The 13,451-nt window shown below is 26.8% G+C and overlaps 1 protein-coding gene across 2 annotated transcripts; it reads right to left on the bottom strand.

Annotated features, from left to right (window-relative positions):
* Positions 1-3,033: 3,033 nt before the first annotated feature.
* On the bottom strand, positions 3,034-5,886 carry LOC112716272 (uncharacterized). 2 transcript variants are annotated; one of them, XR_011866859.1, is made up of 3 exons: positions 5,209-5,847; positions 3,632-5,064; positions 3,034-3,248 (listed from the first exon to the last, which is right to left on the bottom strand). XR_011866859.1 is itself a non-coding variant. In XM_025768143.3 (2 exons), the coding sequence occupies exon 2, from the start codon at positions 5,036-5,038 to the stop codon at positions 3,740-3,742; it is 1,299 nt and encodes a 432-aa protein (XP_025623928.1). In that variant the 5' UTR covers positions 5,039-5,064; positions 5,209-5,886; the 3' UTR covers positions 3,508-3,739. The 2 variants fall into 2 exon arrangements, 1 of the variants encoding a protein (XP_025623928.1); XM_025768143.3 differs by lacking the exon at positions 3,034-3,248 and having other exon boundaries at positions 3,508-5,064; positions 5,209-5,886.
* Between the last annotated feature and the right edge of the window lie 7,565 nt (positions 5,887-13,451).

A 13,451-nucleotide genomic window follows, 5' to 3' on the forward strand; every position in this document is an offset into this window, starting at 1 on the left:
CAAGTTCCACAGCTACCTCAAGGGCATGCTTTTCTTCATTCTCCGACAAGCAATATAGATTGTTGGGCATTAAGACATCATGAGAAGATTTTTTTTCGACATCATATGTAAATTCTCATTTGAAATAGATACCGAATGCTTCATTCTATCTTTTCCGGAATTTAAGTTGGCAAACAGTTTTGACCTCGCATCCAAGCTATCAGTACAACGAGCAATGTCGTCGTTGTCGCTCATATGAAAACTGAAGCGATTACTGAACATTGGTTTAGAGAAGAAGTTGAAGGAAGCGATTGGAGTGGTGGACATGTAGTGTCATGGAGATGATAGGGCAGAGGAAGAGGGAGATGACAACAACGATGACGAGTTTTAACAAATCATACTTGCTGTCTAGATTTATAGGATCCATCGAAGACGACAAGTAGTTGAGAGATATAGTTATTAGTTTCTTGAGTTTGAATTGGTTGAGAGCAAGCTGATGATTTTTTTTCTTTATGAACATTAAAGTTATAGAGTGTGCATTGTGTAACTTGAAGTTACACAGTGTTAAACTGTTAGTGTTATGCGAGATATGATGAAAATTGGGAGAGAATAGTGTTCTTTCTGAACAGAGGAGATCAAGAACCATTTTGTCCCCTGTTAGAGTTGTCATGGACTATTTTGTGCTTCGTTAGAGTTGACGGAGTAAAGGACCTAAGTGACCGATAAAGTTAATTGTTAGAGACCAATCAAGTAATTAATTTTAGTTAGGAACTAAAATGTCTGGTCTGAAATTCTTTGAAAACCAAAATGGGTATATACTCTAAAAAAAATTAACTAAAATCGACCAGAACTTACCTTATTTAGCAATTAATAAATGTTAAATAAAATAAGGTTTGACTGGTTTTTTTTATCTCTCTAATATTACCATTATTATAAAATCATTCATCCTAAAAGTTTAAACTTTATCCCCTTAAACAATATAATATAATCATTTGTTTGATTTTTTTTGCATAGACATTCTTTTTTCATTAAGGATCGAACTTTAAATTTTTTGGACATAAAATTCTGATATCATGTCATGAAACCACTCATCCCAAAAATTTAAGTTTTAAGTTGATGAAAAAAGATAATATTAATAGTTATATCTCTAACAATAATTACAAAAATCTTATTTACACACTAAAATTAACTACTAAAATTTGTCACTATGTATTTATATATAAATACATGTATAATTTAACTTATTTTTAATATATATTTTATATTTTAATATATATTATATTCAAATGGTTGATTTAATATACATTTAACATAATTATAAAAATTATAATAATTAAAAATCGTTAAATAATTTAAAACATTGTAACACTGCATCTTAAAAATTACATTATTTGTAGTTTCACTTCTGCAAAAGCAACAACAATAATCTCTCAACCTTGCCTAGACCAGAATTGCAATTTAAAACCTTTGCAAGTGCTTAATTAGAAAAACATATATGCGAAATTAAACATGGTTTTAATTGGTTGAATATACAATAATAATGGGTACGCCAACATAAGGAACAAATTAGTTGACCTAGTTATTGAATTTCCTACATTATATATACCAAATATCTTGGAATGCCTTTCACACTGTTATATATATATAATGTATAGTGACATTTAGATAGCAAACAAAAATACAGAAGAATCTGTGACAACATTATTAAGCACACCAGACATATTCATCATGAAACCATAACAACAATTCATGCATCATGCTAGCTTTATAAAATCAAATAACATAAGCAGTTGTTTCCCACTTTCTCTTTCAGAAAAATCTAAAATAAAAAATAATCTTGTTACATGAAAAATAAAATCTTTTAATATATATGATTAATTACATACTTTTCTAATATATAAATCTCTTCTTTTTATTCTTTTTACGATATTTTTCGACTTGACAAGTTAAAGACTAATTCATCCTAAATTTGAATTTCATCTCTGATCAAAGAATTATTGCACGTACAAAACAGAATTCAAATTCACAAAATTTAGTTAAGTTTGCGAAACAATATCTCAACCCCGCAAAACCTGTTTGTGTTTCTCCATAGTATCAATTAAAGCACCAGGCATTTAAGAGTAGAATGGAAACTGTAGCAATGACTTGATGACTGATGATAACATTGTACGAGGTTATAACTTATTTTTTGTATTAAAACCCTACTTACTCATAATATTATAGCCTCTTCAGTCAGGTATCATATACCTAGCTCATAGCTTAATTACTATCAAGCTTGAACAAACCCATGCCAAAACTTAACCAATGCCCAATAAAACTGCTTATTATAGAAAAAATCTAGATAGTCTTATCAAGAGGTTTAGCACATTCAGTAGTAGTTGGATTTCTTAAATATCAAGTTAGTGATTCAAACCCTAACATACACTACTCTATACATAGAGAGGATTTCATTTTTTGGCCAATACCTATGCCATTTGAAAAAGTTTTGGTGCGAGATAACTATATAAGTCCTTTAGTATTCTAGATAACACATATGTGTTATCAAATAAACTCTCACGAAATTTAATTAAACGTTTTTCGGGTTAAATTGATCTACTTCAATATAATATGTGAGATTTAAGCATAGCATGTGATTGTTAATAATTAAATCAGCCACATATGTGTAAGAGGATGTATTACTACAACAGAAATATTTTCATATTAATACTTTTTATTAATATAAATTAATATTTTAAATTACTATTTTATTTTTATATTATATTAAAATTTATAATTTATACTTTAGAATTTAGTATATAAAACGTTAGTTAGTCAAATATGAATAAAATATTGAACAAAAATAATACATTTTATTCATCATATAATATTACTCTTAATATAAATTCTGTGTTTCTAAGAAAAAACTGAATAACTTTTATAAATTTATTTGTACATCCTTCTTTTTCTCTTTCAAAGAAATAAATTAGAAAAATGTTAAAGCTAAGAGTGGATAATTGTTTATGAAACCATTAATTAGAATAATATATATCAACTATGTTAGATGTACACTAAAAATCAATCACTCATATAAAATATATATTAAAAATTATTTAACCAATACATATATTTATAATAGTTAATTTGAGTACTGATTTTTCATATATATACACATACGGCAAAAAGAAGAAGGTCAATCTGATACTTGAGTCTTTAACTAGCAAAATTAATTCTGAAATTTGATAATAACCGCTGCTTAGCTCTGAGGCTGCTAATTAATTAGCAAATAAGAACTGCAGAGAAGAGCAACAAAAGCATCAATTATGAAGTTCATTATTGTTTATATAGAAAATGTTTGATAACAAAATTAGTCAAAAATAGATATTTATTCATTGTTGTTAGAATTAATAAATACTAAATATGATAGACTTTGATTAATTTTTTTTTTCTTCCTAGTGTTTATATTTAGATTCAGTTTTGTAATTTGGACAAATTAAACAACAATGTGTGTTCCTTCTCTAATATATATATACGTAGATGAAGAAAATAATATAATGAGGAAGAATAATTATATATTTGAATTAATTACTTGTACACACATTGTGAAGAAATTGAAGTAGATTGTATAATAATTAAGATTGAAAGAGAAATATATGTATATATAGCGTTGCCATACCTACAAATGTGCGGTGCATGTGTTCATCATCTCTTAGCTTTCTCAGAATATAAATTTGGTCTACATTCATTCTTGAATTATAGTAGTAGTAGTAGCAGCAATTGAAGATCAAGAACGACCTGAAGTAGTAGTAGTAGTGGTACCCTTATTATTATTATGATCTGGTTGGTGGCCTCCATTACGATCTGACGAGGAAGAATCTAGAAGCTTGGAACTGAAGGGTGTAGGGAAGAAGGGTCTGACAGGTGATGATGAACTGAATAATGAATGATGATGGTGATGGAGAAGAAGGCTTGTTGATGATGATGATGATGATGATGATGATGTGGATGAGGAGGATGAGTTCAAGAAGTGATGAATGTGACTATTGATGAATTGATGCTGCTGTTGTTTTATTGAATCTGCACCGCCATTATTATTATGACTACTACCTTCGAGAAGAGATGATGGGGTTGTTACAAATGGTGCATAAGGTGTGAAAATCTGCGGTGTAGCAGTAGCAGAAGATAAAGGACCAAACAATAATTGTGAGGAAGCAGATGGGCCTACTTGCAAAGAAGATAAATGGTTCAATTGCATTGGATAACTACCATAATAATCTCCCACTTGATGATGGTGATGATAAATACTTGTAGATGAAGAAGAACAAGAACTAGAAGGAAACAACAATCCATGGCTTCCCAAATTAGAAGCCTCAGGGGTAGAGTTGTTGTTGAAAAACAAACTCTGAAAGGGATTATTATTATTGGTAGTAGTCTCCATTGGGAAAAGCCTCTGAGTAGTGTAACCGCCTCCGAATTCTTGATTCTCATGATCCGCATTGTTTGGTTTGAAGATCCACTTGGCTTTATTATTATTATTATCGGAGGGCATGGTGGTCATTAAGTCCTTCCCTTTGAGAAACCTGGAAGAAGAAGAGGAGGAAGCGGAAGAGTCGAAATCCCAGAACCTGGGTTTCCAGAAAGAGGAAGGGTCATGGAGAAGATGAGGGAATAGGGTTTGCGGCGGTTGGAAGCAGGGTTGAGGGAAGTGAAGAGGGGGAAGCTTATCGATATCAAGTTTAGTAGCATCAAGAAGCCAATCGATGACTTTGCTTGGTTGAGAGAGTCCCAACTTGTCTTGCAAGTCGTACAATTGAATGGCGGTGGGGACTGAGAGCCTGATCCGACGGTCACGAAGCCCTCTTATGGTGCAAACCTTGCTGTGCCTGTCTTTTCCCCCAAATGACCTTGATACCCTCACGATTCTTGGATTCCGAAACGCCGACCATTGCCTTGTTGATGACGACGCCGCCGCCGCCGCCGATCCCTTCAGGGTAAACTTGTCATTTTCATTGCTCTTCTTCTTGTTCTCTTCTATTATCATGCCTTCTTCCTTTCTTTCCATCATCATCGTCGTTAGATTCATTTTCACAGCTTTCTCAAATTCTTCTTCTATTTGAAAGCATACAGAAATTAAAATGATAAACTGTGTTATGTGCAAGTGAACTAAGTTACTAGCATGCATTTAGATTGAGAAGCACATAGAGCTTGGGTTAGTTTAATTTAATTTGCTGAGATCTCGAGAACTAGACTTACGTTACGCGCGTGTGAAGGGAAATTCGATCTTCATATCTGATTATTCTGCTGCTCTATGCTTTAGTTTTTCCTTCACCATACCCTTCAAAGAGAAGAAACAAATGAAAAAGGAGAAGAGAAGCTTCAGCACAAAAACAGTAATACCCTAAAATTTTAGTCTTCACAAAATGGCCACATAAATCTTATTTATTTTAGCTCATCACCCAAAACCTTACACTTTCAAACTATTTTATGCCTGGGGAAAACATATTCACAAATCACTTTTAAATATTTACTATCTCAATATTTGTTTGAGATATATTAAAATTAGTTATGCAATTATATTATTAGTATAAAATATATGTTAAAATATAAGTTAAATAGTATATATATTTATACATAATAATTGATTTTAATAACTGATTTTAGTTTATAAACAGTATTTTATTTTAAAAATATAGATATAATTAAATAATTATTAAAACAATTAAAATAAAAAATATATTAAAATTAATTTATATATTAAAAGTATAAAAAGTTATGCTAATACTTAGTTATATATTCTTTAAATAGCAAATACTTGAATCAAAATATTTATATTAATTTAATAATATTTTATTAAAAGCTCTGCTAAAAGAATTGTATTGTATTGCATTGTATACAAATTAAGCACTTTTTTGGTAAAAGTCGTATATGTATATACTTTTGAGGCAATGCAACTACACTTGATTATTTATAATAAAAAATATTATTTATATATTGAAAGTTAATTATCATAAATTCATGTGTATTATATGTGTTATTTTATATATTTTTGATATATAAATATTTAATTAATGATTAATTTTTTATGTAGATATATAATTCAGAATTCTTATAGAAGAAATGATTCTTCCATAATGGATTTTTTGTATCGTATACTCAAATCTAAATTGAAATTACTTATTAAAATAGAAAAAGAAAATTTCATATCCGTATGATCATGTGCTTGTAGAATTTTAAAAGGTAAATAAATTAAAAGAAATAAGAAATATATATTATGCATGGTTTTAACTGCAATTATGTGACTCCTTATGGGATGACACGTCAAACAAACTGGAGTAATGAATTACTCGATTTGTTCATACCACATACTGAACAATCACTGACTTAATGATTAACTGTTTACAATATCAATATTAATATAAAATAATTATTCATTATCAATTGAGTGTACATATATGAATTATAAAAAATTGTTATGTTTACATAAAAAAATATTAAATTATTTATTATATATTTATGTATATTTATATTATTGTTTTATATATTTTTAAACATAAATTTCATATAAATAGTTAATTTAGTCATTATTTTATATATGTATATATATAACATGTTTGATGCATTTATTATACGGGTAAGACTCAGTACTAGACATTGTGAATTTCATACTGGACTTGCCTGCCCAAAGAGAGAAAGATTAAAAGAAAAGAAGGGGAAAAGGGAAGACCTTTAATCCATTTATATCTTTATTTTTAATATTAAAACTTTCCAAAATAAATAAATAAATAAAAATATAAGATACCAATATATTATCTGTCAACTTATTGTTACTAATAATTAATTATTATTTTTTAAATATATGTATATAAAGAGATACATCTAAAAAATATATTTATAAAAATACTTCTATTAGATACAATTATAAAAAAGATATTTTTATTAAACACAATTATAAACAAGAATTGGTAATGTAGTGAAATTGATAAATAAATAAGAGAAAGAAGGGCATGCTCTTTCCAAGCAACCACAAATATCTTTATCAAGAAATTCCCCACCAAAGGAAAAAGGAAAGAAAGAAAATTCCACATAGCGTTAATAATTCACATGCATGGTATGGAAGAAGAAGAAGCAGCAGCAAGCATACATGAAAGTGATGAAACCTAAGAATTATTAAGTGCTTTAATAATATCTAAAAATGAAGTATTAGAGGGTAATTAAGTAAATAATAAAGTGGGATATATATGGTGGAAGAAATTTGATTGATCAAGTTGATATATAAGTCATAGTCAGATTCAAAAGTTGTGGTGTATGCAATTGGAGTGTGTGATGAGTTGGGATTAGATCATATAGATATGTAGCTGCTGCAATATATAGATGAGGGACCAACGTAGGTTCTTAAAAGCATCCACTCAACTTATAGAAAATTAGGGACCACATACATTGCAATAAACACAGATAAATGGCAGTGAGATTTGCACGGCATAATATATATACATCACACTATATTACATAACATGTAAACTCTCAATCTTTCATTCTCTACCATTTAATCAATTTTGGTTAGTCACTAAACATGTTTTAACTTTAAACTTCATCTATATTAGAATTTACCGTTTAATTTCGATGCACTGACAGTACAAAATATTTTATACAGTTGTGTAATCACATATATTTTTTTATATGATTATTCACGTGATTAATGTAAAATATAGTTATTTTTATTAATATAACGTTACGTCTCATTAAACTTAAATTTTAGAATTTATTATAAAAATATTATGTGTATATAAAAATATGGTCACTAAATTAATCACTATATGTATTAATGTTAAATAAGCAACTCAAATTTTAAATTTAAATTTAGGTGATAACAAATTTATTATATATCTTTTAACAATTATTACATCATCTATCAATAGATGTGTGTGTAAGTATAATAATAGTTATAATATTTCATATGTATATTTATAAGCTAAGTGATTAATAAAGCACCAAGTTAAGACTTTTCTATGACTATATATACATATACTCTATGACTTGAATAATTTGTACTAGCTAGGCTAGTTTCTTGCCTAATTGCCTACTAAGTAAACTGTTGTATGTCTTGCATAGATAGATGATAGAGATTTAAATATATGTAGTACTTTATGGCTTGCCAAACAAGTAACCCTAAGAGACAATTATTGCTAGGCACTGAAATATATATCTAACACATAATAATAAAAATAAAAAATAGGTGAAAATGGGTGTTTGCCAGATTAATGTTTCAAGCTTCAACAGTATAGTATGTGTCTAGTGAATTAGGTTATTGCTGAACAAGAAACCCTAGCTAGTTTCTCACCAACACCACTACCACTTTATCTAAGTTTGTTAACTAAATTAAATCCATTAATTAAGATTGATCGAGTGGTTAATTTACTTATTTGTTTCAGTAAGTGTCGGTATTCGAATCTTGTCTTGTGTATGTTGTGACTCATTAACCCGTACAAACTCTTAAATAGAATTTCGATCCACAATAGATTAATCTGATTCTTAATCTGTCGAATTGGGTAATACCGTAAAATATTTTTTAAAAAAAATCGTTTAAGAAAACTCAAAAAATTAAGTTAATTATGTTGATGGATGAAAATTGAGGAAAGTGTATAAATAGAAAGTAGGCTTGTGAGAGTGAGAGTGAAATAAAGGGGGATATATACATAGCACTATAGTAGAAGATTTTTCCTTCAAAACTAAGCAATACCTAGAAAACAGGAATCTTCTTCACCCCAAAAATAATTGACAACTTCATCATCCGGACACTGCACAAACTGCAGTTATACATTGTCTAAAGCTGCACCCTACTTTATAACATTTTTTTTTTCTTTTTTCTTTATTTTGTTTTTATCCTAAAAAGAAAAAGAAGTTAAAAAACTGAATGAATTAAAACCATATGAACCCCAGAAACCTACCAACAATAAGTACTCAATTCAAGGGTGAAAACTCATTACTGATCCCAAGGCTCACCCTAGATCTCCCCCCACAAAAAATAAAAAGCTAAAAGAAAGAAAGAACTGAACTTTGTCCCCCAAAAAAGGAAAAAAAGATTTAATTAATTAAATGGATATATTTCTTATTTTTTATTTTTTTATTTTTCAGAAGCAAAATGATTATGAGTTTTGGCGTATTTGAAGTACTGCAGTCTTTTACTCAAGAAAGAGTGGAGAATAATTTTTAAAAGGGTATCACAGTTTCTAATTTTGAACGTGATTCTGATTCAATCTATATATTAATATATGTATCTGTGAGTTTGTTGATTATTATTATTATTATTATTATTATTATTATTATTATTATTATTATTATTATTATTATTATTAGAAAAGTTGAAATATAAATTAAAGGATGGATGTAGTAGTAGATACTATTACTGATGAGTGAATTTAGAAAATCTACTGTACGGATGTAGTAGGTATAGTATTATATGCAGCTCTCTTTATAATTATAACAATTTATATGTATGTTGGTAGTTGATAAGTAATAAGGTACCCAGAATTGTATTTAGAAAATTCTAATTAATGAGTTAAGATTATAATTGTATATATTATGATCAGCAAAAATTTAAAATTAAAGGTAAGGCATCTTTTTATTAGCAAAAGTTCCAATATCTCAAAGTAGAAATGATTGTATTATTACAAGTGTCTCACATTTTTCATGGAATAGTTTATAAATGAGAGATAACTAACCTTCACCTTAGGACCTAGTTTCCAGAGTTCATAAGTTAATTCCACTCAATTTTAACATTTCATTATCATAAAATCTTTCTAAACAACTTGCTTCATAATGTGAAATTGCTTGAATTTAAAAAGACAAATTATAGAGTTTATGTTAAAGATAGATGGTTAGCAACTGCAAGATCGAAGAATAGCAATAGAATTTTTTAGTTTGATTAGATGGGTCTGATTTTCATAGGCTATGATGATATTAAGAGTGGCTGAAAATTGCTCGGCCATGCAATTGTGCAGATGCTATTAAAAATTTCTTCAATTATAACATAGTATCATATATTATGAGTTGTTAGTATTTTTGTATGGAGTAGTATTTGCGTACCTTGGATGTTGAGGTAGTAAGATGCAATTTTTATGACTTAAGTAATTTTTTTGTGAGAGTTTTGTACAAGAGTAATGTTATATTTTTTTGAGTATGTGATCAACAATAATTTTTTTAAGTTAAAGAGTGAAATTTAAATTTGTAATCTCTGAAAAAATTAGCCATTTGAATTATAATTTGTTAACGATCAACAATAATTTATATTTATAAAAGTTTTATACATAAAAAATATATAATTTATACTTATATTTATCAAAATTTTATACATATAAATAATATAATTTATACTCTTTTTTTAGAATTTGTATACATAAATTAATAAAATTTATTTATTAAAAATAATTTAATGTTGTCTAAAATTACTAAAAATTACTACCCAAATTTCTCTTCATATAAAAGACTCTTTCTCTCCTGTTTATAAATTGAACTTCTAGAAAGAATTTAAAAAAATAGAATATAATTTTTATTTTAAATAAAAGTCATTCTCGATGTTTAATAATATTAATAACAACAATAATAACATAGGATTTAATTATTTTTGTGTTAATAATATATTTTAAGAATATAATAAAAAATTTAATAATTTTTTATAAAATATTTTTTATAATATTATTAAAATATTAAAAAATATAAATATATTTTTTATCATAAAGTTATTATTCTCAAAAAGTTAAATATATATATATATATAAAACCATTTTAATACGCAGTTAGATGATAGTTTTGATTGACATTCTCTATGCAGATAATACAAACTACCATTCAATAAGAAATCTAAATTATATTAAATTTTGGATTACCAATAATATAATTCGGTCAAAGAAAGTAATACTATGAAAATCCGTCAACAGCTGGATATGTTACCCATATTAAATGCCTTTGAAGTTGCATTATTTATCGTATCTATTAGATATATAGTTCTTCATATGTTTTTATCGAATAATTTGAACTTTTAGAATAATGAGTTAGTTTCATAATAATATCATTAAATTTTTTAAAAGAATACAATAATATGGTCATTTTCTTGTAAAATTTTTTTCCCAAATACAGCTAGATTAAATATTAATAATAGTTCCAATGCAAGTACTTGAATTTAATTAATCGTTCCACCATAATTCATATTGCATTACATTTTTTAAATTAGTTTAACTATGGAGCTAACCTTTTTTAAAATAATATCAGCCAAATTTTTGAAATTACTTTTTTATCCTAAATTCTAAATCCTTCAACAATTTAGAATTAAAAAATAATTTTGTAGAAGATAAAAAATTAATAAATATTAATTAATTGAATAAAATATACTTTTGTTGCTAATATTTGTAATTTTTTAAAATATTAATTAATTAAAAGTGGATTCCCTATTCATGTTCTTTTGTAATATATGAAGCACCAAGCTAATTATTGTGGTCTGTTAATTTCTACTCCTTTTTCAATTATTTTTTAACAACTAATGAACTAATTATTTTTCATTCAATATTAATTAATTCTTTTTAAAATTATTTTTAGTTTTATCTTAAATTCTAAATACTAAATCTTAAATTTTAAATTCTAATTCTAAATCATAAAATCCCCAGAAATAAGGATTATATTTATAATAAAAAAATAGTTAATATTATCTAATTAAAAATTGATTCCTTATATTTATTATTATTGTTATGAAAGATTTAGGCTTAAATATGTTAGCAATCCAAATCCAAAGTATAATTGAAAAATGCTGCTTGTAACATCTTTATTTTGGCACTCTTGAACTGGCTAGTTTGGTCTCTTTTAATATATAGCTCATAATCTTTGCTCATTGTGCAAAGTACAAACATAAGTAGAGCATTCTTAATTTTGTCAAAATTCTGATTTCATATTTATATAATTGTTTAAATGGCGTTATTTTAATTAATAAAATTCCTTTAATCATAATAGCAATAATGTATGTGTTTAGAAAAAATGCAAGGTTAAATTTATTTTAGTTTAATAAATAATCATTAATTTGTATAGTATTTAATTTAATTTATTATTTAATATAATCATCAATTATTTATGTTAATTTGAATATTTTATTAGGTGAAAAAATGATAATATCATTTATTTTGAATTGTATAAAACAAGTAACCTCTGTATGAACAAAAAATTACTAAAAAAGCAGGGATGTAGAACGTACAATTATTTATATTATTATACAGTAATAATATAGGAAAAGCATAATACCATGTGTGTATGTATCATCTATCATGGGGGAAAAAGAAAATTATTTTTCAAATAATAATGCTCAAATTTGGGTTTGATGAAAGGTGAAAATTCAGATGCAGTCGACTTTACGTGAAGTTGATAGTTGAGAGTTGTTAGATGAAAATTTAGTCAAATCAGTCAAATCATCTAATAGCTCTCAATTATCAACTTCACGTGAAGTCGACTGCACCTGAGTTTCTACCTTGATTAAAAGTTCAAAATGAAACAGATTAAACTTTACTTTTAATTAATGTTTATAGTAATCTAGATGTATGTACAAATTAATTAAAATGCAAGCATATCCAGGAAACACAATCCTATTTTTCAATTTAATTACCGTGGTAATTAAATTCCATAAAAGAAAATGGTTTAATATATGGAAATAATAAATAAAAAAATATATGTGAATATGTGAAAAATGAAAAAAGAATATTGATGGTGGGTTTGAATGGTACTAGGGAGTTGATAAAAATGATGAGTAGAATCAATCTCAACATATCCAAATTAATGCTTGCTATACATAAATGTTGAGCAGAGGGGGAAAAAAGTAGAGACGAATTTTCCTTTCATGTACTACGAATTTTATTACTTTTTTCATGAAAGATGCAAAATGAAAACGCCATATCATTACTATAGCACTGATGGTTGTGAAGAAGCTAGTAGTGTGATGAATGAGTAGTTATTTATACCTTGTCTAAATTGAATGAATTGTTTATTTATATCTATCTTATTATTCATATACACCATCACCATCACTCACTGTAATAACTAAAACACATGTGACCCAGTTATTTAATGTCATCCGCATTAGTTGTCAAAAGAGATTCAAGGATTCATCATTTTCATTTTCATTTTGAGTGTAACAAATAAATTCCCATTGTCGGTTGGGGACATGAGCTTATTATATATGAAAATCACTCAATTCAATTTAGTTAAAAATAATCAACGTTGCTGCATGCATGCCTAGCTATAATCAATTATTCAGGCTAAGTTTAATCACAATTAAATTACATTAATCTTCTCTCCTAAAATTTGGCCACATTATTTAATATCGAAAAGGTTTGGTAACTCAGGAAAATTACCCAGAAACAATCATAAAATAATTTTCCAACATTTTAAGCGATTAAGTAAAAGTACATAAATAATCATAAACTTAATACGACCTCTCGTACAAAAACAAGTTATATATATAT

The sequence above is a fragment of the Arachis hypogaea genome, chromosome 10 (genome assembly GCF_003086295.3).
Source record: "Arachis hypogaea cultivar Tifrunner chromosome 10, arahy.Tifrunner.gnm2.J5K5, whole genome shotgun sequence".
NCBI lineage: Eukaryota > Viridiplantae > Streptophyta > Magnoliopsida > Fabales > Fabaceae > Arachis > Arachis hypogaea.

Bases quoted from the DNA above. Each gene is read 5' to 3' on its own strand.
- LOC112716272 (XM_025768143.3), bottom strand. From the start codon at position 5,038: ATGAATCTAACGACGATGATGATGGAAAGAAAGGAAGAAGGCATGATA.